Source organism: Trichomycterus rosablanca, chromosome 1, assembly GCF_030014385.1.
Source record: "Trichomycterus rosablanca isolate fTriRos1 chromosome 1, fTriRos1.hap1, whole genome shotgun sequence".
Taxonomy (NCBI): domain Eukaryota; kingdom Metazoa; phylum Chordata; class Actinopteri; order Siluriformes; family Trichomycteridae; genus Trichomycterus; species Trichomycterus rosablanca.
The window spans coordinates 36,398,240-36,424,253 of record NC_085988.1 but is presented as its reverse complement, the minus strand read 5'-3'; the positions used below and the strand labels follow the sequence as shown (position 1 = coordinate 36,424,253).

Sequence of the window (26,014 nt, the reverse complement as noted above, 5' to 3'; positions counted from 1 at the left end):
GCCCATTGATTTGTATGTCCTAATGCTAACTGTGTTAGCTTAGTAAGCAAAAACTGTGGGGTCAGTCAATGATGTAATCGCTGTCTAAGCAGTGTGTTTAAATAATCTGATCTCCAAAGTTCAAAGTCTTATTACATTCCTCTGCACTTAAGCAGCCTTTTAGGTAGGCAGCAGGCAGCAAGACAGCTCACTAGGTTTTTAGACAGACCCTATATTACTGTATTCACTACAGCAGAGGTTCTCAAACTGTTCAAAGCTACATAAATAAATAAAGCTACACACCATCACATTTATCTAATGAAAACAACTTTTTGATTGGCAATGACTTCAGGCACATGCACAATTAGGCATTTTCCCCCAGTGCTGTTTATTATAGACCTCATAGATCTGGCTTGGAACACACTCACACTTATGCCTAGCAGCTAAAAGTTCTTCCACAAAAACCTCCACTGTTTTAATCAGCCATAACATTAAAACCACCTCCTTTTTTCTACACTCACTCTCTAGTATTTTATCAGCATATAGAAGCACTTTGTAGTTCTACAATTACTGACTGTAGTCCATCTGTTTCTCTACATGCTTTGTTAGCCCCCTTTCATGCTGTTCTTCAAGGGTCAGGACTCTCTCAGGACCACTACAGAGTAGGTATTATTTGGGTGGTGGGTCATGCAGTGACACTGACATGGTGGTGGTGTGTTAGTGTGTGTTGTGCTGGTATGAGTGGATCAGACACAGCAATACTGATGGAGTTTTTACACACCTCACTGTCACTGCCGGACTGAGAATAGTAGGTTAAAGCAGGTTAAAAAAAGTATGTAGAGAAATAGATGGACTACAGTCAGTAATTGTAGAACTACAAAGTGCTTCTATATGGTAAGTGGAGCTGATAAAATGGACAGTGAGTGTAGAAACAAGGAGGTGGTTTTAATGTTATGGCTGATCAGTGTACTAGGCATTAAATTCTTAATTGTTAATACACAATTTCTCACTGATAAATGCATTGTGTATTAATGGTAATTCTCAAATTTAAGTCACCATTCAAATAGTAATAATAATATAGCAAATATGACAACTCAGTATATCTTTCATTTAAAAGTTCTGGTAAATACTTTAAAACATTGACTAATATGAAACAATTTTCTAAATTGTATCCAAATGTAAATACTGGTTGGCAGAGTAATAAAAAAATTTAAGATAAAAAGGAGCTCAGTGGTTAAGGTACTGGACTAGTAATCAGAAGGTTGCTGGTTTAAACCCCTCCACCGCCAAGTTACCACTGTTGGGCCACTATGCACTGTAGCCTAGTGATTAAGGTACTGGTCCAGTAATCAGAAGGTTGCCTGTTAGAACCTCACCACTGCCAGGTTGCCACTGTTGGGCCCTTGAGCAAGGCCCTTAACCCTCAATGGCTTAGACTGTATACTGTCACAACTGTAAGTCGCTTTGGATAAAAGTATCTGCTAAATACCAAAAATGTAAATGTACAAGAGGGACTTTTAATCTCAAAAGTTTCATCACATACAATGTTACAATTTCACCCCCAGATTATATTGATTAGTACATTTATTGGCAGTTAAACAACAGAAAATGTACATTATTAAAAGTCACATCAAACATGCTACATTATAGTAATCACTTTCACAGCATAAAGTTTTGTTAACTGAATTAGTAAATGGGTATTAAATACTGACCGGAATGATAAACCTCCAGGAGTTTCCCTGAGATTAGTCTATAACTGTTTACCATTAGTTCCTGTTTTTATTCATAAGGCACATGAAAAAACATAAAAGACAATTCTACCAGGGGTTGGACAATGAAACTGAAACACCTGGTTTTAGACCACAATAATTTATTAGTATGGTGTAGGGCCTCCTTTTGCGGCCAATACAGCATCAATTCGTCTTGGAAATGACATACAGGTCCTGCACAGTGGTCAGAGGGATTTTAAGCCATTCTTCTTGCAGGATAGTGGCCAGGTCACTACGTGATGCTGGTGGAGGAAAACGTTTCCTGACTCGCTTCTCCAAAACACCCCAAAGTGGCTCAATAATATTTAGATCTGGTGACTGTGCAGGCCATGGGAGATGTTCAACTTCACTTTCATGTTCATCAAACCAATCTTTCACCAGTCTTGCTGTGTGTATTGGTGCATTGTCATCCTGATACACGGCACCGCCTTCAGGATACAATGTTTGAACCATTGGATGCACATGGTCCTCCAGAATGGTTCGGTAGTCCTTGGCAGTGACGCACCCATCTAGCACAAGTATTGGGCCAAGGGAATGCCATGATATGGCAGCCCAAACCATCACTGATCCATCCCCATGCTTCACTCTGGGCATGCAACAGTCTGGGTGGTACGCTTCTTTGGGGCTTCTCCACACCGTAACTCTCCCGGAAGTGGGGAAAACAGTAAAGGTGGACTCATCAGAGAACAATACATGTTTCACATTGTCCACAGCCCAAGATTTGCGCTCCTTGCACCATTGAAACCGACGTTTGGCATTGGCACGAGTGACCAAAGGTTTGGCTATAGCAGCCCGGCCGTGTATATTGACCCTGTGGAGCTCCCGACGGACAGTTCTGGTGGAAACAGGAGAGTTGAGGTGCACATTTAATTCTGCCGTGATTTGGGCAGCCGTGGTTTTATGTTTTTTGGATACAATCCGTGTTAGCACCCGAACATCCCTTTCAGACAGCTTCCTCTTGCGTCCACAGTTAATCCTGTTGGATGTGGTTTGTCCTTCTTGGTGGTATGCTGACATTACCCTGGATACCGTAGCTCTTGATACATCACAAAGACTTGCTGTCTTGGTCACAGATGCGCCAGCAAGACGTGCACCAACAATTTGTCCTCTTTTGAACTCTGGTATGTCACCCATAATGTTGTGTGCATTGCAATATTTTGAGCAAAACTGTGCTCTTACCCTGCTAATTGAACCTTCACACTCTGCTCTTACTGGTGCAATGTGCAATTAATGAAGATTGGCCACCAGACTGGTCCAATTTAGCCATGAAACCTCCCACACTAAAATGACAGGTGTTTCAGTTATTTTGTCCAATCCCTGGATGTCTTTGGTAGTTTGTACATTTTCAAGCTTACAGTTTAATGTCTCCTGAAATCACGTCATTATAAATGTCCTGAGTGAGCAGAACATATTTCTTCTTCACCAGATCAAGGAAGTAGAGTTGATCATGAATGAGTGCTGGATCAAAGCCCTCCTCCACCAACTTTACCTTTTTCATTTTGAATGTTCCTGTGATTTCCAAAGAATTCTGAAACACAAATGTGCTTCCATGATTCACTTTCTGCTATATACATTATATACAGGACATTATAGACAGTAGCTAATGTACTGTAGAAACTCTATTACCAGGAAAGTTGGAATATTTTGTAAATTCCAATAAAACAAGAATCTATGATTTGTTCATTCTAACCATGTTTTCAGTGATTGGCTTCATTGCATTTTGTAAATATAATTAAAAATGTGATACCTGTTTCATATTCTGTAAAAGTATTATACTCAGTAAAGGCAGGTTTACCACTGTATTACATCACCTTTCATATCTTTTTAATCGTTTGGGAACTGAGGATACTAATTCTTTAGATGCTCCTGATGGCTTATTTGTGGCTCATCTTGCCCTGTCATAAGCATCCTCCTTTGTCACCCCAAGCACCTTGCACCTGCTTCTAGTTCTCCTGCCTGGTGGCTCCTGGTGGCACATGCCCAAATCATCTTATTCTCTCCTCCCTAACCTTGTCTTTAAAACATCCTACCTGCACTGTCCCTCTAATAAACTTGTTCTTAATTTTGTCCTTCCTCGTCACTCCGAACAAGAATCGCAGCATCATCTCTGCCACATCCAGCTCCCCCTTCTGTCTTTTAATCAGTTCCACTCCCTCCAAGCTGTACAACATAGCAGGCCTCACTATTGTCCTTCACCTGCTCAGCAACTGGAGGTCACCAGTGTTTGATTCTCTTTTTTTATGATAAGACATACATTTTAATTAGTAGTTAGATTTGGGTTGTCTTTCACTGAAAACAAAATAAAACTTAGACTCATCTAACCACAGCACACATTTCCACTGTCTTTTGGTCCATCTGAGATGAGCTCAACCTTAGAGAACTTGATGGTTCCTCATAGAATTGATGTTTAGCTTTCTCTTTGTGTTATAGAGTTTGAAGCAGTGGTGGACTGTGTTAAGTGAGAATTGTTTGCCAAAGCATATGTAGCCATATTTATCACTGTTGCATAAAACAACTGCTTGATGAGTGGCGTCAAGTGGCACCAAGTGATAAACCATGCCCAATCTTTACTTGTAAATACTTCTTTTATACCCAACCATGAATCATGATTCCCTCACTTGTTCCCAACTAACCTGCTTATTGTAGCTGCTTCTGAATGGTGTAACCTGAATATTTTTATAAAGCAATAAGCCACGAGAGACCGTGCGTTACTGTGATTTTAGCATGGGGATGACATTTTTGGCACGACGCGAAGCAGAGTGCCTAAAACTTCTTTCCCCGTGCTAAAATCATAGCAGTAACGCACGGTCTCGAGTGGCTTATTGCTTTTATAAAACGGCGGTCAACATAAAATACAACAAATACAACAATGTTTAATTCATAAATGTATTTATTGTGTATAAACTTACAATAAAGCATTCTTCCGCGACGCAAGGTAGTTCGAGTAACAGTGTTGCTAGGCAACATGAGGGCGAAAATAACATTCACTTTTTCTTTTCAGTGGCGTATTAATCTGGAATGATGTGAGGTGGTCATAGGTGTGCGTTTATCGGGGATTTTACAACGGCTTCGAACGCGGCTCAGCCAATCAGATTTTAGGACCGGAACTATCCGTTTTATAATATACTTTTTACTCTTTATTCTTCTGTCCCAACTTTTCCAGTATTTCACTTGTAATTAACAGAACTGCATTTTAAAATGGTCATTAACATGATGTACATTTTTGTGTCGAATGCCGTCAAGTTGATTCTAATTCCTATCAACCACATGAATAGTGTTTTCTTCTGCAGAACATCCTGCCTGAGTCTTTTTATTGGCTTATTTGTTGTCCATCTAACTGTATCCATCTATCTTGTTGCTGGCCATCCTCATCCTCTTTTACTTTCATAGGCATAATTGTCTTTTCTAATGAATTGGTTCTTTTCATAATGTGTCCAAAATAAGAGCGCTTCCGTTTGCTTAGCTGGGCTTTAAGTGAGAGGCTTCTCTTCTTATATGTTCAGTGTACAGGTTAAACAGGAATGGTGACAAAATGCAGCCTTGTCTAACTACTTTGCCAATATGGAGCCAATCTGTTTGCCCATTTTCTGTCATGATAGTGGCTTGTTTATCAGTGTTGAGGTTCCTTATTAGAATGATGAGATACTCTGGTATTCCCGTATTGCTGAGGACATTCAATAATATTGTGTGGTCACTGCAGTTGAAATCTTTGCTGTACTGAATGAAGCACATGGTGACATCTGCAATATCTCTTGTTCCTCTACCTATTCTGAATTTTGCTGTAGTCTGCATGAGATAAATCTCTAGACAGCAGAGCTCTGGTGCTTCCCTTAGAGAAGCAAGCCTTCTCGCCTCAGCAAGGCACCATACCAGTTAATGTAAGAGCTAAAATGTGTAAATGTATGGCAGTTTTAATAGTATTCTGATTTTCATTTTGAAATGCTTTGTAAGAATACAGGTTAGTAAGAAGGCATGTAAAATACAGTAAGTACAGAAGAAGCAAACATCAACACTACTAGATTATTGCTGATAAACTGCATATGTATTTTTACTCCTATGTAAAGTATTCATCAACTCTTTTGAAACTCAGATTTGTCATTGATACAACTGTCAATCTTACCTGAATACGAATGAAACGAGGTCTGGCGTAAACTGGCAGGTAGGTTGCTACAACTCTGCATGTATCAGTGCAATCAAACTCTCTCCCCTCTTTTAATGTAATGGCTGCCATTCCAATTCTCCCCTCATGTCCTTAAAAAGAAAGAAATTTAATTACATTTATTCATTTAGAAGATTCATTTATCCAAACGAAGAATCTAATGCAATTAGCACATGAGCACTGTAGGGTTTAACAACCATGCTTAGCAGAGGCAATACTACCGACTCTTATAGTCCGTTTCAGATCTTTTACAGTTATTTATGCTGTTAAAATAAAAAGTACACCACAAAATTCCAGAATTGTATCATTTCTAAACAGCTTTCTTCTATTAACCCTTTGATGCACAACCTGGGTCAAAAGTGACCCAACTGAGTTATTATTTTCTATATCTTTGCAATAAATAAATTTCGTCATTCAAGCTGCCATGAATTATTCAATTAACTTGTTTTTGATCATCACAAATCCTTATTTCAGTTTTATATTTTTTGCTTTTTTAATAAAAATCATTTTTGTATCACTACACTTCTAATGCACAACATGGGTCAAAAATGACCCTTATGTATTTACTATGGAATTTGACAGGAACTACTGACATTTGTAAGTGTTTGTAGTCAAAAACATATTTACTGATCTTTTGAAAGACAACCAAAGATTAGGCTCTTGAATCTTGAATATGTCCAATACTATTTGCTTGCTAGCTGTTAACATATTCTAGTATAGATAGCTTTTATTAGCTAAGACAGCAAATACATGAATAACTGACAAATGTGCATATGAAAATATTCTTGAATGGATGAATATGGGTCATTTTTGACCCATGTTGTGCATTAGAATTAGGTTTGCTTAGCTTGTGCATCAAAGGGTCAACCTACAGTGGATATTGAAATTACCTACACTATAAAGGTACATCTATACTTAATTGCAGGTTTGACTCGAAAAATACCCTGAACAGGTCGCCAGTCCATCACAGGGCAAACATGCAGTTTTTTAGTATGTCCACTTAACCTGACTGTATGTCTTTGGACTGTGGGAGGAAACCAGAGCACCCAGAGGACAACCACACAGACACAGGGAGAACTTGCTAACCTTACACAGAAAGGACCTGTGCTGATCCACCTGGGAATTACAGGACCTTCTTGCTGTGAGGCAACAGTGCTACCCACTGAGCTACCTTGTATTAAATCAGCTATATAAGTATAAAATGCTTGCATCTTTGTGGCAAAATTTAGGGAAGGCCCTGTTCCTGCATTAGTGTCCCTGTGCACAAAGCAGTATCCATAAAGACATGGTGTGCTGAGTTTGGTGTCCCTCTTTCTTAAACTCCTTTGGGATGACCTGAACACTGGTGTGCATTATGTGGCTGATTAGTAGTGGTATAGATTAGTAATGCAAGAGAATAAAGAGAGTGAACCGGATCACATTACCGAGCGACTCAGATTAACCCGAGTCCAAAAAATGAACCGAATTTACCACCACTAGGCAGGATTTGTTTCTGACCCTGGCAAAATGCCAATGTTTATAAAAAGAGCAGTTGCAGAAATCTTTAAACTTTCAAGACTGCCATAACGTTCCTTCCAAGTGTGTGTTAACTTTTCAGTTCACATTTACTAATTAATATTGCAGGGTAAAGACTACTATGTGATTTATGAAATAATTATGCAGGGGGGTTTACTGATATCCCTGCAATGTATTCACCCATGATTTGGCCTCTTTGGAACTGTGAACAGCTGTGTTTGCAATTGTTTCACTTCCCTGGTTCTAAAAGCTTTAGGGAGGGAGAAGTTAGAAAGGTTTCCTTACATTTCTAAGGTTTTAGACAGATTTCTGCATTTTAAAGTTTCATGTTTTAATGAACCATTTTAATTTAGTGATTGCACTGCCAGTTCTGTTCCTACATTCTGCCTGAAATTTAAGCTCTTAAACTTCTAATCAAAAATGCAGACTGTAAACTACATTTGTTTTTGCATAAATTATTCATACATAATCCGAAGCAAAATATTATATTTTAAAACATTTTAAAAGACACTATATCCTAGATTCTACCTTTCACAGCAACACCATAGACATTTGCTTCCTCAATGCAGCCCACCATAGAGAGAATATCTGATACTTCAGTTGTAGCTACATTTTCTCCTTTCCACCTGTAAAAGACAACGATTGATTAATCATACTGGTGCAGCCAATAAATACACATTAGTTTATAATTACATCATTCATCCTTTTAAAATAAGTTCCATTGTGATAAAAACAAATAATTCCTTTACTTAAGTAATTCCTCCACGTCTGATAAAAGTTTGGTATGTTACTTTTACTCTTGAGATTACCTGAAAGTATCTCCGACCCGATCATGAAAGTAAACAAAACGGTCATGGTCGATCTTCAGCAAGTCGCCGCTGTTGAAATATAGATCTCCTTTAACAAGCACATCTGTAAGTCTCTTCTTCTCTGTCTGCTGCTTGTTTCCAGCGTAGCCATCAAATGGTGATTTTTTGGTGATTTTTCCAACCAGCAGTCCAGCCTCACCTGCAAATTATTTTTATTTTAAAAATAATAGACTTTAAATTTTTTTAATTTACTATGACAAGATATTTGTTAGTTTCAAGTGTATTTTATGTAATCCTTTTTGTTGACTTTATTCATTTTTAATTTACAAAAGTACTTTGTGGAACATCCACATATGTACTAAATATATGCATACATATACACCGATCAACCATAACATTAAAACCACCTCCTTGTTTCTACACTCACTGTCCATTTTATCAGCTCCACTTACCATATAGAAACACTTTATAGTTCTACAATTACTGACTGTTGTCCATCTGTTTCTCTGCATGCTTTGTTAACCCCGTTTCATGCTGTTCTACAATGGTCAGGACCCCCACAGGACAACTACAGAGCAGGTCACTGTCACTGCTGGACTGAGAATAGTCCTCCAGCCAACAGCGCCCCATGGGCAGCATCCTGTGACCATTGATGAAGGTCTAGATGATGACCAACTTAAACAGCAGCAATAGATGAGCGATCGTCTTTGACTTTACATCTACAAGGTGGACCAACTAGGTAGGATTGTCCAATAGAGTGGACAGTGAGTGGACACGGTATTTAAAAACTCCAGCAGTGCTGCTGTGTCTGATCCACTCATACCAGCACAACACACACTACCACACCACCACCATGTCATTGTCACTGCAGTGCTGAGAATCATCCACCACTTAAATAATACCTACTCTGTGGTGGTCCTGACCATTGAAGAACATCACAAAATAAAAGATTGTTTTAAAAGGCATTTACTAAGTATTAGACAAAATGTATGCCATCAGTGACTTTTAAAAGGATCACTAAAATATATAAAAGAACCTTATGCCTTTCCATGGCTAAATGTGCGTGGTAGGGCCTGTGAAAAAGACACATTACCGAAAATAGCAGTAATGGGAGATAGGCCAACATTTAGCAATGGTGGTGTTTTATTTCTTCTTCCCATCTATTAATTAAACTGTCATTTAAACAAGATATGTGCTTGTAAAGTACTAACAAAATTACATGAATGTTTAGACAATTTGAGTGTTTTAGCCATTTTACTTATTTAAAAAATACCAGGTTATACCATGTCTCAAATGGTTACACTGTTTGCTGTCTACCTAAGGGTAAGTTATTTATTTATTTATTTATTAGGATTTTAACGTCATGTTTTATACTTTATACTTTGGTTACATTCATGACAGAAACATACTGGTTACACAAGATTCATCAGTTCACAAGTTTAACATCAAACACAGTCATGGACAATTTTGTTTCTCCAATTCACCTCACTTGCACGTTTTTGGACTGTGGTAGTAAACCCTTGCAGACACGGGGAGAACATGCAAACTCCACACCTGGGGATCGAATCCAGGACCTTTTTGCTGTGGGACAACAGTGCTACCCACTGAGCCACTGTGCCGCCCCCTAAGGGTAAGTATACTTATACTTTCTGTCAAACCTTTTACAGTCTATGACATTAGAAGTAGGCATAAAAACATAACCTTGTGCCAGTTTTATCACCAGATATAATGAAATTGGCTTTTTGGCTAGTAAAACAATAAAACATTTGGTCCCTAAGCGATAACTCAAAACCCTGTGTGGAGCATGATGTTCATAACACTGTCAACTTTGCAAATGAGCTGAACTAGTAGAGTAAGTAGCAGTTAGTGACAGACCTGGATCAGCAAGCACACACAGTCCATCTGCATTCCTCACAGGCTCTTCCTTCTCTATGTCAAACTTGATCAGAGCGTAATGGAAGAATTTCTGCTCAAGAAAGGTAAAACATTTGTAGATTTAAAATGTACTACCTACATCGCTGTTTTACCTACAATGTCCATTCAATTGAGTACAGACTTACCTTGTGCAGGAAATTAACCCGGCCCACGACACCGACCTTTGTGGTGTAGTTAATAAAGCCAATGTTTCCTTCTGTGGCAGCGTAGAGCTCACGGACATATATATTCCCAAATCGGTTAAGGAATTCCTTCCAAATATCAGCCCGTACACCATTACCTATAGCAATCCTCACGTTATGCTCTCTGTCATTGTCTTTCTAAAAAGAGACATTTTAATTCAGCAGTGAAGTATAAGGTGAACACTGCTCAAAAAGTAAAGAAAACCCAAAAGCTGATATTAAACTCCTATTGAGATGAGAAACAGCCCTCAGATACTGGTGAATGCAGAGCCATTTATTAGAGACAAAATGCTGACCTTTGGTGTATTGCAGAGGTAACGCATTGTTTCTCCAATGTACTGCATCACTGTAACGTTGTGCTTTCTGCAGTCGTCCCAGAACTGAGAGGCTGAAAATTTTCTCCTCAGCACAAAAGAATTTCCTAAAACAATAAGATACAAATATAAGCTGCATTAAGACATATAGATTCATGCATAATACAATATCTTTAATGTGTTGCATTATATGAAGGAAATTATAATATCTTACTTAAAAAATAACGACAAGGTCGACTAAATCAATAAACTAGACATAGAAGTAGCATTTGATGCAGTGTTTATAGAATGTATGTCCAATAGTGCCTAAACTCACAAATGCTTTTAAAAATAGTCCTTAATTATGATTCTATTTCTGTATTTGTCCTTTCTCTCAATATAGCAGTTTCTAATTTCTTGATTGTAACTCCTCCGCCACTTCTAACTACCTGCAGACTATCAAGTACCCTCTCCAGCTCACATGATGCCAAGGACCTGTCTACCTACTAAAGGCTGCATCCTGGAGGTTTGACACTACTGGAGCCAACACTGTTGGACTACGGGATGTAACGGGGTTCCACAGTAACAGTAGCCACATTTAACATGATATCCAGAAACTCATCAAACAGAAGGCTCCAAGGAGAGAAGACTTCCAAATACTGATGGGTCCATTTATACACTATATTGCCAAAAGTATTTACTCACCCATCCAAATCATTGAATTCAGGTGTTCCAATCACTTCCATGGCCACAGGTGTATAAAACCAAGCACCTAGGCATGCAGACTGCTTCTACAAACATTTGTGAAAGAATGGGTCACTCTCAAAAGCTCAGTGAATTCCAGCGTGGTACCGTGACAGCAACTCAGCCACGAAGTGGTAGCCACTGGGTTTGGAGTCTGGGTTTGGCGGTTGCCAGGAGAATGGTACTTGTCTGACCGCATTGTGCCAAGTGTAAAGTTTGGTGGAGGGAGGATTATGGTGTGAGGTTGTTTTTCAGGAGTTGGGCTCGGCCTCTTAGTTCCAGTGAAAGGAACTCTTAATGCTTCAGCATGCCAAGAGATTTTGGACAATTTCATGCTCCCAACTTTGTGGGAACAGTTTGGGGATGGCCCCTTCCTGTTCCAACACGACTGCACACCAGTGCACAAAGCAAGATCCATAAAGACATGGATGAGTGAGTTTGGTGTGGAAGAACTTGACTGGCCTGCACAGAGTCCTGACCTCAACCCGATAGAACACCTTTGGGATGAATTGTGTCTGACCTCACAAATGCGCTTCTGGAAGAATGGTCAAAAAATCCCATAAACACACTCCTAAACCTTGTGGAAAACCTTCCCAGAAGAGTTGAAACTGTTATAGCTGCAAAGGGTGGGCCGACATCATATTAAACCCTATGGATTAAGAATGGGACATCACTCAAGTTCATATGTGTGTGAAGGCAGACGAGCGAATACTTTTGGCAATATAGTGCATCTTGGTCCACTCAAGGTTTATCGGTCATAATGTTAAGGGTTTTTGTTCTTGCCATTGTCACACAAGACTTACTCATTATGTTTTTTTGGACCTGGATATCTGTATGTATTGTACATGTTGCCAATGCTAATGATGTTTACTTAGTCAAATGAAGCATATTTTTAGGATATATCATTTAAGGCAGTGGTGTCCAAACTTTTTTCTAGGAGGGCCAGATTTGATAATGTGAAAGTGCCCAAGGGCCAACAGTCCCTGATGACATTATTTTAAACAATAAAATATGCAGGCCGCTCAGGTGGCGCAGTGGTAAAGTACGCTAGCTCACCAGAGTTGGGGTTTCGAATACATCGTATCGAATCTCAGCTCTGCCTTTCCGACTGGGCTGGGCGGCTGTATGAACAATGATTGACTGTTGTTCAGGGTTAGAGGGTAAAAAAGTTGGATCATAGGTCCTCATAACTGGTGCGACTGTGGCCCCTGCTAGCTGACTGATGGCACCTGCACAGGGCTGAGGAATAATGCTGATGGGGGTGTGGCGCTCCATACACAGTGCCCGCCAAGTGTATGAACTCAACTTGCGCAGGTGAAAAATGCACTATCTGTACTGATTGCGTACCGGAGGGGTACTCAGTCAGCGGTGAAGGGTCGAATCAGTATAGAGGACGCATTCCAAGGTAATTGGACACGACTAGACTGGGGGATAAAAATTGGGGGAAAAAATAGGGGGAAAAATATAAATAAAAAAATAATGCATATAATACGCTGTTATTTAATCATTTTATTTTCACACAGCAAACAACAACCAAATGTAAACATTCAGGTGCCAAACATGGTTTGGGTTTAAACTATAACAATGCATGGCTACCTTTGGAGTATTTCCTGGCATACAGAACCATAAGACAAAAGAGAAAAAAAGACGTTCATATTGAGCAATCCTTGACATTTTGCTTAAGTTATCTGGCTAACTCAGAAATCATGCTTTTCTAAATATTTTGATCTAATATAATGCATCAATAAAACATCAAAACACAGATATGATTATTTATAGAAAACCTTTTAATACTGTAATGTGCAGAAACAAGACTGGGAAATACTGTTCTAAATTACCATTAAGTACCTGTAAATACCTGAAACAATCAAATTACCAGACATTATCTTTACTTTGTAAATCATGTTATTTACTGCTATAAAAAAGTGCAATTGTGTTAATAAATACAGTCCGTGTAAACACTTAGTCCATATAAATATCAGATACAAATGTGTTTTTAAAAAACTACAAACATCACAAATATAAATCATGTTTACAACCATGTGATTGAATAACCTGAATAAACTGTAGAGAGCAAACGAGTTTCGCTTCTTTCTCAAACAGTACCGGAGGGGAAGGAGGCGGGGATACGCGGTTTGATTGACAGGTCTAGCAGCCAATGGAAATACTCATTAAAGAGATTGCGAGATTTCATCCATCTTTTAATTAATCATTTTGATATTCGCTGCTATGGACAGACAGAGATTTATACCCACAATCAAAACATGTAAAAAAGTGAAAACCGCTAAAAGTGTTTTTAATCAGACAGCGACGAAATATATTTTTTTTCTGTTTGACTGTGCTGGCGGGCCACAAGTAATACAATTGAAGACAGAAGACGCGGGCCATATAAAATCCGATCGCGGGCCGCGATTGGCCTGCGGGCCAGAATTTGGACATGCCTGATTTAAGGCTATATACAGAATATAAAAATGGTTCTGCTATTGAAATCAATGCTGATCAGAACTCAAATATTTTTACCAAATTCAAATGTTATATGAATGAATTTTATATTTTACAAATTGTAGAAACACTTGTTCAAATGAGCAGAAATAATCATATGGTGAATTAGAAATCTGTATTTATAGGGCGCTCACATGGCGCAGCAGTAAAATCCGATTCAGTATTTATCAGGCGTGTCAGGCCAATACTGGGCCAGAAAGAATGATTGGGTCGGTGCATTTCTAAGAGTAGGAGAAAACAAGGTGACACGCATTAAAAAGCATTACCTCTTTCAATACATCCAACGAATCCTATGAGAAAGCCGGCACTGTGATAGAGAGGCAGGTTGAGGTAGAACACATCCTCAGAAGTAGCTCCAGAAATACCCTGAATGAATGAGGCAGCCCACACTCTTTCATGAGTCACCACAGCGGCTTTTGGAAGGCCTAAAGAAAGATGAGTTTATGGGTTAAATATTATACTATTATGTATAATAATACAAACTATCTTTTATAATAATACACAATAATACACATACATATAGTAATGTGCAAAAGTTTTAGACAGGTGTGGAAAATGCTTCAGAGTAAGAATGTTTCCAAAAATTAGTGTTAACCTGGCTATTTCTAAGCTATTTTTTCAGTAATACATTGTAGCACTTGTAATACAGCAGTGCAGCTTATCTGAAAACTATTATGAACTTTGTTCCTGAACATTTAGTGGGTGGATAGTGTATGCCAATCATAGTAATGGTCCAGGTGTGTTTTATCATGCATTTTCTGTATGTGATGAGTTTAAAATATCTGAGGTCCCTGAGGCTACAGTATATAAAAACCTCAAGCAATGTTCATTGTTACCTGTGGTTCCAGACGTGTAGATGTACAAAGCCGTGCTGCGGACTTTAATGTTGGCTCTGAGTGATGGAGATAATGCTTCATCAGAAGCCTGAGTGATGGCCTGGGAGATAGCCTTAATTCCATCAGTGCTGCTCTTATCAGAAAGCAAATAAACACTGATGCCCTTCTCTTTTAAAGCAGGTAAAATCTCTTCAACTGCAGTACTGAGCTCTGTAAGAACACACAGTAAAAAAGACTTTATCTACAACATGAAAATTAAATTAGGGTTGATGATAATATCGACAATAAAACTATTGAAAGTACAAAAATAGATGTTAGTGTACCTTTTTCTTTGTAAATAATAGTAATTTTTTTAATATACAATGACTCCATTGTTTTGTCATTTTGATGGCAAAACCTCTGCAGTGATACTTAAAATGTATGCAAATTGCAAAGATTATTAAGAGAAAACTAGAGTTTAAATCTACTGTCTTTCAGTAACACTGTAATAATACTGTACTTAATCAACAGGTAAAAAGCCATAATTGGGTCTTTTGTGAGAACAGGAGAAAGTTGTAAAAGTTGTGAGCTTGTGAGAACAGGAGAAAGTCGTGACCTTTTGTGAGAACTGGGGAGAGCTGCAAACGATTACATTTAAATGAATTTGCTCACTATTAAATTGTAGTACATTTGGAAAAAATAAGCTGAGCCTGTGACCTAAGTCATCTGAATCAGCAGCCTAGAAAACTTAATACAAAACAGTTGCAATCACAAATATTAGAGATGGGACGATCGATCGGCTATGAATCGGTATCGGCCGATTTTTAATCAAAATATGCTATCGGCGATCGGCCGATATCTCCTAAAAGTAGCCGATCCGATCGTGTGATATATAAAGATCATGTTAAGTTAACAGCTCAGTGGATTGATCCAGACGCCAACCATCACATCACCATTCATCAACCATCGTACAGAAACCACAGTGAAAGCTCTTCATGACCTAAAATAACATCATTAACGTTGTGCATCATACATACGATGTAATTTTGCTGATTGTAATATTTACTTTAAAAAGATAATTCAACCCGGTCACATCTGAGTCGATTCTATCAGCACGTTATATAAACTCCTGGTTCACTCTGGTATATCGGAAGTGGTTCTTACTTGTGATGTAGATGAGAACAGAAAATGTTACAGAGCCAATCAGAGGCAAAAGTTTATTCATTACCAAATTCGTTAGTTCAGGATCATCTGCTGAACTTTTAGCTCCTTAGACGGAACGAGTCTGACGGTCGGTTACAGATCTGTGGTAATAGCAGTTTAATGAAGCTTTTTAATGTAAGAGAGTCACACAGAATGTTCTGTAGTAGCTGGTGTTTATTTAAAACCACGACATTTAATTAATAACAGTAAACACGGAGAGATAACTGAGAAGAGAAACTTACGCTTGGCGAAAAATGAATCGACTCATGAATCAATGAATCACTTATAGCGATACTGTGAACAAAGCGTATCTTCTAAGGGCGCACACACACACACACACACACACGCGCGCTGCTCCGGTTTATCTTCACTGTGAGGCTCTTTTTAAGTTTATTTATTTTATTTACTGCTAAACCCCCCCAACCCCCCCTCGGGGGGATCGCAATCGGCTATCGGCCGATGTCCCTGAAAGGAGATCGCAGATCGGAATCGGTGCCAAAAACCCCGATCGGCACATCTCTAACAAATATTCAATCCGCTCACTTTTAAAGTTATTATGGTGATGTGTGTAGAATTAAATAACAAAAAGTCTTAGTAAACAAAGAAAGAAATTGATACATACAAGCAATTCTAATCAGTCAATATAATTTTAAGTTTAAATTAAAAACATTTAGGCCTACTGACAAATGTCCATGTGCAGTATTACTTAACCCCAGCATCAGGACATCCTTTTGCCTTTATAAACTCTAATAAGTGGCTTCAGTATGTGCTACCACGCTTCTGATGCCTTTCTTGCAAACTATTTTTCATTCTTATCATGCAAAAGCTTCCAGCTCATTAAAGTTTGATGCCTTTCATGCTGCAAAAGATTTTTTAATGAAATTTAAATCTGGAGGCCACTCCTGGATATTCCAGGAGCTTCTTGGTCAAGAGTGGCGTCATGAAGTCCAGCCATAAGGTCATTGGTTAAATGATCTTCTTATGAATGTCACTGATACAAATGTTGGGCTTTCTCCCACAGCCAGGAAGGATTGCTGCTGTGCCATAAGTTTGGAACTTCCACACAAGATTTTCAATGGTCTGTAGGAAGATTCAGGGTCTTAGAAATCTTCTCATACCCATTGCCCTTTTGGTGCAGTGAAATTATCTTCTGTCTCAGCTTTTGTGGCAGCTTCTTAGTTTCCACCATGTTTGCGGAAGACCTTGAACACTCCAATCTCTGGGTGGGGTTTATATAACACATCACAGCTAAAGCAAATGAAAGGTTGTTATTGATTCCCAATGATTTAATCATGTTGTAACCCAACTTTAGGTTACACAGACTAGCAGTAGGTTTTAAGATTAGCAGTATTATGTAGGGATTGAATTACTGTGACATGGCGGTATTAACAAAATATCCTGCTACTCCAAAATACATCATTTATTTTCTTTACTTGTTTGTTGCATCATTCAACAGAAAGACTTAGTTTACAGTTAAATCCTTATTTATTTAATTCAAAATATAGCTCTCGAATTATAACTCAAAAGTTATCATTATAAATAAATTATTAATATTTATTTTACTGGGGAAAAATGTTTGAATTTTTTGATTGCAACTGTACAAAGGCTCAGTTTAAAAGCAATCTTCTTAAAAATACAAAATTGCTTTAAAAGTTAGTCTCTGTAAAACATTCTTTTGGCTAACATATTTTAGACCACATGACATATTACACATAATAACCCCCAAAATATATTACACATATTTACATGTTCATTACTTTGACCCTCTTAAGTGGCCTCGACCAGCCCCTTGTCACCCTTTTTATTTACAATTGCAAAAAAAAGTTTATGAAGCCTTTGGAGTAACCTGAAAACTAACTGGATATAGCAACCCTCCTCAGGCCACTTGTCATGTCATGTCAACACATCGTTTGAGAGGTCTGGCTGAACAGATGGGCCAGCTTTCTCCAATGTGCTCTGTCTCGTGTCACTTGTAGCAGACTAAGAACTGATATTCTAATTCACATTGTCACTTTAGCCTATTCCTGGTTTTGCTTGTCTTCTGAGTCCTTCCACAAATCCTGTCATAACACTGCCTTCAATGTTATCATGTGGGTGCCTCATCCCATGCCCAAAGTAATGTAAATTGTGGGACTTAATGTGGTTCAGTAGCTGCTTTCCTGTTCTGGCTATCTTGTAAACTTGCTCAGTGGTCATAATCTACCTCAGTGCCTTTGTAAAATCAATGAAACATTATTACAGAACATGGTTCCTTTCTCTTGTTTTGTCCATGTTGATCTGGAGGGACGTGATCTGATTTTACATGCCTCTTCTTGGCCTAAATCCAGCTTGTTTTGGGGCAATCTCTTTTTTAGAGGTTGGTTTGGATCAGGCCATTTAATTACATTTTAGTTGGGTTATGGTCAGAACTTTTGCCTTCACTCTAAAACTTTTCTTTTAAACGTATTGTGTTTAAATTGTGGTTTGGTTCATTATGTTAAATGAATGACTGCTACCATGACCTGAATTTGCTAATCCCTCTCCGCACAATGCTTCACTTTTGAGATAACTGTTGTGCTGATGTACACTCCATTTCACAAAACCTGGCATTGTGCATTTCTGCCAATGGAGGGGGGGGGGGGGGGGGGTAAAAATTATCTTCTCTATTTAGAGAACACTGACCCAAAAGCATTATGAAACATCCAGGTTGTTTTACGCAAACTCAACTAGTGCGGAGGTTGTTCTCTAGACTTTTAAAGATTTCTGTCACTTAATATAGACTATTGTGCACTTGGTGTGAACTTTGCAGGATGCCAACTCCTAAGGCAAGTCATAACACAACTGTTACTATATTTGTAGACAATGTGTAGGCTGTTTAGGTTTACTAATGCACACTCAGTTCTTTAAAGGGCAGTTGTAGCCTAGTGGTTAAGGTACTGGTTCAGTAATCAGAAGATTGGCGGTTCAAGCCTCACCACTGCCAGGTTGCCACTGTTGGGCCCTTGAGCAAGGCCCTTGACCCTCAATTGCTTAGACTGTATACTGTCACAGTACTGTAAGTCGCTTTGGATGAAAGCGTCTGCTAAATGCTGAAAATGTAAATGTAATGTAAAATCAATGTGTTCAATACAAACGACATAGCACATTCTTAGGTTGCAATGAATGAAAAATGCTGCCTGCTTAATCAGTGCATTTAGTCTAAAGTAGGTCTAAAGCAGGTCAAAGTCCATACACTGTCTATGGCTCTATGCAGGATGAATTGTGTAGTTTGAGTAATCAGTGATTTTATAATGCATGGACTCTTTACCTTCAGCTGCAATGAGCACGTTTGCACCGCAGCAGGAGAAGCAGTGCAGAAGAGATTTGGATCTAATGTTAAAGTTGAGTAAAGCAGTAGGACAGCCCAGTTTGGCCAGGCCGAGCCAGACCCAGACGAAACAAGGCTCGTTCCCTAAGAACAAGGCCACAGTGTCTCCCTCCTTCAGTCCAGCCACAGTCTGTAAAGCATGAGCAATTTTGTTACTCTGACGATCTACATCGGAGTATGAGTAGGTCTTTCCCTCGAAGTAGATGAAGGGTTTGTGCGGCTGCTTTCTCACAGCGTCTAAAAAGCAGTCGAGAATGCTGTAGAAGCGCTTTCTCCTCTTATAGGTCTCTAAGCGCACTCCAAAACCCAGAGCCTTCAGCATATAGACACAATCCTGGTAACAGTATGGAAACTGCAGTTTCAGCAGTACTGGTAAAATCACCAGACCAGCTAGCAAAGTCAAGCATATGTACATGGTTATCCAGGCGCACTCGGTGCTCAGCTACACTTCAGGCGGAATTTTTCACTACTACACAGAGGAATTCTTGGAGCACATAGGGCGCAAGTTCACTGGTTTGGCAGCGCTAGAGCTGGGAGCGTTCGGTCCGTTCCTCCCACAGCCTAAAGGGTTGCCATGTTTAACCAAAAACCCACCTAAAATCCACTCACGCTGTACATACAGTTGAAGTCAACTGGTGTCCTTTGAGTATGTAGGTTTTCAGCAACTACGCTTGGTCAAAGATAGAAAACCCATGTACAGAAGATTCATTCATAGATTCTTGCTTGTCTGCATTTTACAAAGATTCTAGAATCTTTTTGCATAGCAGCCTTTAAGCCTGTGGTTTGTTTGTTTGTTTATTAGGATTTTAACGTCATGTTTTACACTTTGGTTACATTCATGACAGGAAACGGTAGTTACTCATTACACAAGATTCATCAGTTCACAAGGTTATATCGAACAGTCATGGACAATTCAGTGTCTCCAATTCACCTCACTTGCACATCCTTGGACTGTGGGAGGAAACCGGAGCTCCCGGAGGAAACCCATGCAGACACGGGGAGAACATGCAAACTCCACACGGAAAGGACCCGGACTGCCCCACCTGGGGATCGAACCCAGGACCTTCTTGCTGTGAGGCGACAGTGCTACCCACTTAAACCACCGTGCCACCCTTAAGCCTGTGGTAAGGTGAATTTATTTATTCATTAGGATTTGAACACGGTTTTTTTACACACCTTGGTTACATTCATGACATGACAGGTTTTACTGGTTACACAAGATTTATCAGTTCCCAAATTTAATGTCAAACACAGTCATGGACAATTTAGTATCTCCAATTCACCTCACTTGCATGTCCCTTGGACTGTGGGAGGACACTCACACAGACACAGGGAGAACATGCAAACTCCACACAGAAAGGACCCAGACCGCTCCACCTGGGAATCGAATCAAGGACCTTCTTGCTGTGAGGGAACAGTGCTGCCCACTGAGCCACCGTGCTGCCCCAGTGGTTTCTCCCCATTTTATTATTATTTTTAAAAACATTTTCTCCCCTTTTTTCTCCCCCTTTAGCACGTCCAATTGCCCAGTTGCATCGTGCTTCCTCTCCGCCTATGTTGATCCCTGCTCTGACCGAGGAGATCGAAGCTAACCCATGCCCCCTCCGACACATGGGCAGTAAGCCGTATGCATCTTATCACTCACACATTGACGAGTGTTGTGCTACCTAGCGTTGTGTACGGAGAGACACACCCTAAGAGCACTCTTTCCTCATCTCTGTGTAGGCGCCTCTAATCAGCCAGCAGAAATCGTAATTGCATCAGTCTGACAGAGAGAGACGCATATCCGGCTTAGTCCCACCCATCATCAGCTCTGGTTGCAGCGCCACCTGAGCGGCAATTTCTCCCCATTTTAGACATAGCCATTGCATTTCTAATCTCTGCTGCATGCAGCCACCAGTCATTTATTTTTAGTCTTTTATGCTCTTTATATCCCTCTGCCATTTGTGCCAGCACCTCAATCATATATTAGGTGTCACTGTTACAGTTGCAAGTAGGGGATTTCAGCCGTATCTGTAGAGTGCTTTATGGTGGTAGTGCTAGGGCAGATATGTTTTTTAAGGTTCTTCGATTACATCAGATTAACCAACCAATTTACCTTTTAGCATAATTGAGTTTTCTTCCCAATCTGGATAGGAGATTTTTGAAAACCGTAAATAGCTGGCATACATGATCCTCAAGGGTAATTATAAACATTTGACTGTACATAAATAACCTAGATTTTTACCATGCATAACCTTTAACAAAGTGTCTCTGAAAACGATATATATTTTATACGATTATTTGAAAAATCATGTTCATACTCTCTAAATCTATACAAACATTTGCCAATAAATCTGGGAAAGCTTCATCAAGAAGTATGGCACTCTGGTGGTGCAGCGGTAAATTACGCCAGCCCACTACGACTAGGATCCAGGGATCCATCAGCAAAGCTATTTGTCAGTCGGGTGTCTACATAGACATGGGAGGATGGCTAAAGCCCTGCAATGGATTGACATCCTGTACTGGGTGTGTTTTTGCATTGCACCGAATAATTCTGGGGAAACCAGTTTGGTATGGATGTCCCCTGGCCTGCACAGAGCACTGACCTTAACCCCACTGAATATTTCAGTAATGTATTGGAATGTTAGTTGCTAGCCAGACCTTATCCTCAAACATCAGCGCATGACCATACAAAAGATCTCTAACTAAATAGGCAAATATTCTCACAGACACACTCCAGAACCTTGTAGAAAGCCTTTCTTTATCTCCATAAAATAAAGGAAAAATGTTTAGTGTAAAGTGGAGACAGTAAATCACTTTAAAAAGACATGATTTGTATAAGATATTTCACAGGCATTTACTTGAAAACACCAAAAAAATTAGCTTTATCAATCTTTGTTAATTTACCCTAATTCCTAATTTAATGCATGTAACATACCCCATAAATTGAAACACAGGTAATTTAAAACTTGAAAGCTAAGGAAATAATCAAATATACCAGTTTTAAAACTTTCCACAAGTAAATAGCTGAAAAAGTAATGCAAACATGATTAGCCATTTTGAAAAAAAAAATGCATGAGTGAAAAGCTTAAGCACAATGTTTCTAAACATACAATTGCAAGATATTTGGGAATTCCAAATACATTCGATTACATTAAAAACTTCAAAATCCGTTTAAGTCTTCGTGCAAGACTGAAAACTAATGTTAGTGCCTTTGACCTTCAATCCCTCAGATAACACTGCACACAAATCCAGCATGATTCTGTAATGAATATGTCCACATGGTCAAACCCCTGTGAATTAACATAAATCATTGCATCTACACATCCAAGTCAAGACTATATTAAGCAATATAGATACAAACATGTTCATGTTAAAACATAGTTTCATTTAGATGTTAACAAACTTTTTTAGAACCAGTCAACAGTTTCTCTCAAAACATGGCAACCCCATTCCTTACAAACAGTCAGTGAAAGGAGGGGTCAATAAGGAACTCTGCATTCCTTTGCAGTGGTCTTAAAGACCTATAGCTTGCACATATGGAGTGCACTATATAGACATGTACAGCTGCAAGTGGAAAAGTGTGCTAGCACTTACTGAATTCACATTAAAGCTATCAATTCAAAAGTATGTTCCATACATGGACATTTGTCAAGAAAACTAGACATTTTTTACTTAAAATTATTACTTGTATCAATAAAATATTCTCTCTATTCTATACACAACAACATAACTTAAGATAGGGGAGGGTGAATATTTCCAACTGCAACTGTATAGGATACTACATTCTTTCCAAAGTATACTTTAGATAATGAGAATAATAAATGACAAAACAACAAATTCAAAATCCTGGTAGAAAAGTTTATTAAACAAATCCTGCTTTCAACACATTCATAATCACTAAGCATATTCAAAGCTCAGTGCAACTCACTAAAACACAGACACATACACAATATAAATATATCATAATATAGACACTATTTCATTTCTGAAGCAGGGGCAAAGGGCTGTCAATCCCACTATCCTTCAGACACATTTTAAATTCTGAGAATAAACTTTTGGGACAAAGTCTATAGTTCTCTTCCTCTGAGCCAGGAATTGGCTCCCTGCTTTTACTTGCTTTACTATGTGTGTTTAATTTGGGTTTCATATCAGACGGCTTTTTGGCAATCTCTTTGTAAACAGTTACATCAGAGTCATCTCCCAAGTGACTTCCAAAGTCCAGATGCTCTACAGAGTGGCCAGTTAATGAGTGAATGTTCAATAAATTTGGTAATTTGCTGCGATAAGACGAGGAGAAGTGAAAGTCATGGATGACAGCGGAGCCGTTGCTAGATAAACTCCAGTCGCTCTGGCCATCATCTCTCACTGGTGCCTCTTCAATCAGGAAGGGCTGAACAGTCACCTGAGGAGTCAAACGCTCACTGGCTTTTCCTGCTTCTGTTCCCATCAGGAACATCTCCCTGCTCTGCTTTCTTAACGTCACATTGGCAGAGTTAACAGTACTATTGTGTACACTGGATGATGCAAATTCATTACCAGATGCGAGGTTTACAGAGTGGAGTGATCCTGGGGTGAGCTGTTCAGGTCTTTCAGGTCCTTTGGCACTGTGTGCTTTTACAGATTTAAAGTCTGAATAAGAGCTCTTGCCTACAGGTTTAACTTCTTTTATCTTGACGGTTTGGGTTGCATAGCTGGTCTCAGGATGGTAATTCACCTGATGTGTCTTGTGGTGTTCGTTGGACTCAGCAGAAAGGCTTTGGCTTGAGACAACACCTTTTAAACCCAGTTCAATTTTAGAAGCTTCCAGATTTGGTGATGCATCTGTGATAAATATAATAATTAATAAACAGTAATGTTTGTAAGTACAGTATTAAAGAGCCAGGTTACTCTTTAAATCCATAGATATATTTTTACTATCAGGTTCTGACCAATACCTTGGATGTTCTGATTTCTTTGCAGCTTCTTCTTGGCTACAGGAGTCTCCAACACCTTGGCCATGGCAGCCAGTTTGCTGGCGGCATTAATAATTTTCTTCTCAGCTCTGGGTTAAAAGAAATATAAAAAAAAGCACTGGTTAGCATGGGCCATTACAAGTGCCAAATCTCAAGACAAAACCAAACTCTTACCCTGTGGTCTGCCCCCCTTCTTCTAACAGTTCCTGCAGGCAGGTAAGGTAGTACTTGCGCATCCTGCGAGCCGTGTCCTGCCTCTCCCTTAGCACCTCAGCTCTAATCAGCTCGGCTGCTCGCTCCTTGCTTTCCTGTAGGTAGCGCAGCATGTCCCCTGCACAACACAGAACAGCAGCAACATTTCCAAATTATGTCTTGTGACTTAAAGCACACCTCAACAAACAGATTTGAATAATGCATGCCGTAATGGCCAAATAGTGAAATAACATATCAAAGATCCTGTTATTTTTGATCATTCATAAGGATGCAAAACCCAAATGCCCAAACGTGTCTGCTGTTCAAAAACCAGAAACTTGTCTGTTGGATCGGACCACACAGGCCAGCCTTCGCTCCCTACGTGCATCAATAAGCCTTGTCCCTGTCACCGAGTTATCACTGTTCCTTCCTTAGACCACTTTTGATAGATACTGACCACTGCAGACCGGGAACACCCTACAAGAGCTGCAGTTTTGGAGATGCTCTGACCCAATCATCTAGCCATCACAATTTGGCCCTTGTCAAACTTGCTCAAATCATTTTTCCTGCTCCTAACACATCAACATTGAGGATAAAATGTTCACTTGCTGCCTAATACATCCCACCCACTAACAGGTGCCGTGATGACGAGATAATCAGTGTTATTCACTTACCTGTCAGTGGTCATAATGTTATGTCTGGTCAGTGTATACTCTTAACAGAAGGTACTTGGGTGGCGCAACGGTAAATTACATTAGTCAACTACTGCCAAGATCCAGGATTCAAATACCCAGCTGTGCTATTGGCCGGTAGGGCATATACATATAGACGTGATTGGCTGTGACTATATCTTGGCGTTGATTGGCATCCTGTCTGGGGTGTGTTACTGCATTGCACCCAGTGATTCCGGGGAAGCTGGACCCACAGCAAACCATGACTACAATAAATGGGTGGTAAAACATATGTACTTAAATGAAAAAATATTCTCCAAAGCTTGGATAGCACAGCACCCATGCAAGCTCCATCCTGGATTGGCATTATGTCCAGGATATTCCTGCCTGTGTGTTACGAGGTGAAACCAGACCTGTAGCAATCATGACCCCAATAAAACGGTTGATAAAAATTAAGTGAAAATCATAAGTGAATTATTGTGACAAAAGCACCTGCAAATACAATAAATGTAAATATTTTAAGAAAGAGACAGTCAAAGCAATCTTAGGCATAGTTCTCAGACATATGTAATCTGTCTTTCTTCGTTATATGTTGGGCATTCGGTTAGGGTGTGCTTTATGGTAACACTTCCAGAAAGTGTTTCTTGTATAACCTTAGTCTTATTTTGCCTTTGTCCCAACTTTTTTGAGTGCATTTCAGGCTTCATATTCTCCATATTCTATTGTTTTCTAATGTTTTTTTATATTTACAAAACACAATTAGGCTTGTCAGTGAAAACAAAATGCTCTTTGTTCTTTTATCAGTTAAACAAAAGTTCAAGCAATTTTACAAGTCACAGTTTTAATTTATTTTTTTATTGCATTTTAGAAGATATTTCTGGTAGGAATAAGTAGAATTTCTGTAGTGGCTTTTTAAATGATGTATTCTCAGCAATCTATTCATAAGTAATTAAATCACTTTTA

General features: G+C 39.1%; 2 protein-coding genes across 2 annotated transcripts in view; both read right to left on the bottom strand.

Moving 5' to 3' along the window:
- Window positions 1-1,476: 1,476 nt before the first annotated feature.
- Window positions 1,477-19,666, bottom strand: zgc:101540 (hsFATP2a_ACSVL_like domain-containing protein). Its single transcript, XM_062992049.1, has 10 exons — window positions 19,192-19,666; window positions 14,724-14,933; window positions 14,154-14,312; window positions 10,645-10,769; window positions 10,292-10,486; window positions 10,107-10,197; window positions 8,232-8,430; window positions 7,951-8,048; window positions 5,869-5,999; window positions 1,477-3,276 (listed from the first exon to the last, which is right to left on the bottom strand). The coding sequence occupies exons 1-10, from the start codon at window positions 19,664-19,666 to the stop codon at window positions 3,100-3,102; spliced, it is 1,860 nt and encodes a 619-aa protein (XP_062848119.1). The 3' UTR covers window positions 1,477-3,099.
- A 3,407-nt stretch (window positions 19,667-23,073) lies between these two features.
- cep152 (centrosomal protein 152) overlaps window positions 23,074-26,014 on the bottom strand; it is a 31,606-nt gene continuing 28,665 nt past the window's right edge. The window contains exons 26-28 of the mRNA XM_063000308.1: window positions 24,363-24,519; window positions 24,171-24,277; window positions 23,074-24,057 (exon numbers count right to left, since the gene is read on the bottom strand). Coding sequence (XP_062856378.1) covers window positions 23,216-24,057; window positions 24,171-24,277; window positions 24,363-24,519 — 1,106 coding nt within the window. The 3' untranslated portion in view covers window positions 23,074-23,215. The remainder of the gene's footprint in view (window positions 24,058-24,170; window positions 24,278-24,362; window positions 24,520-26,014) is intronic.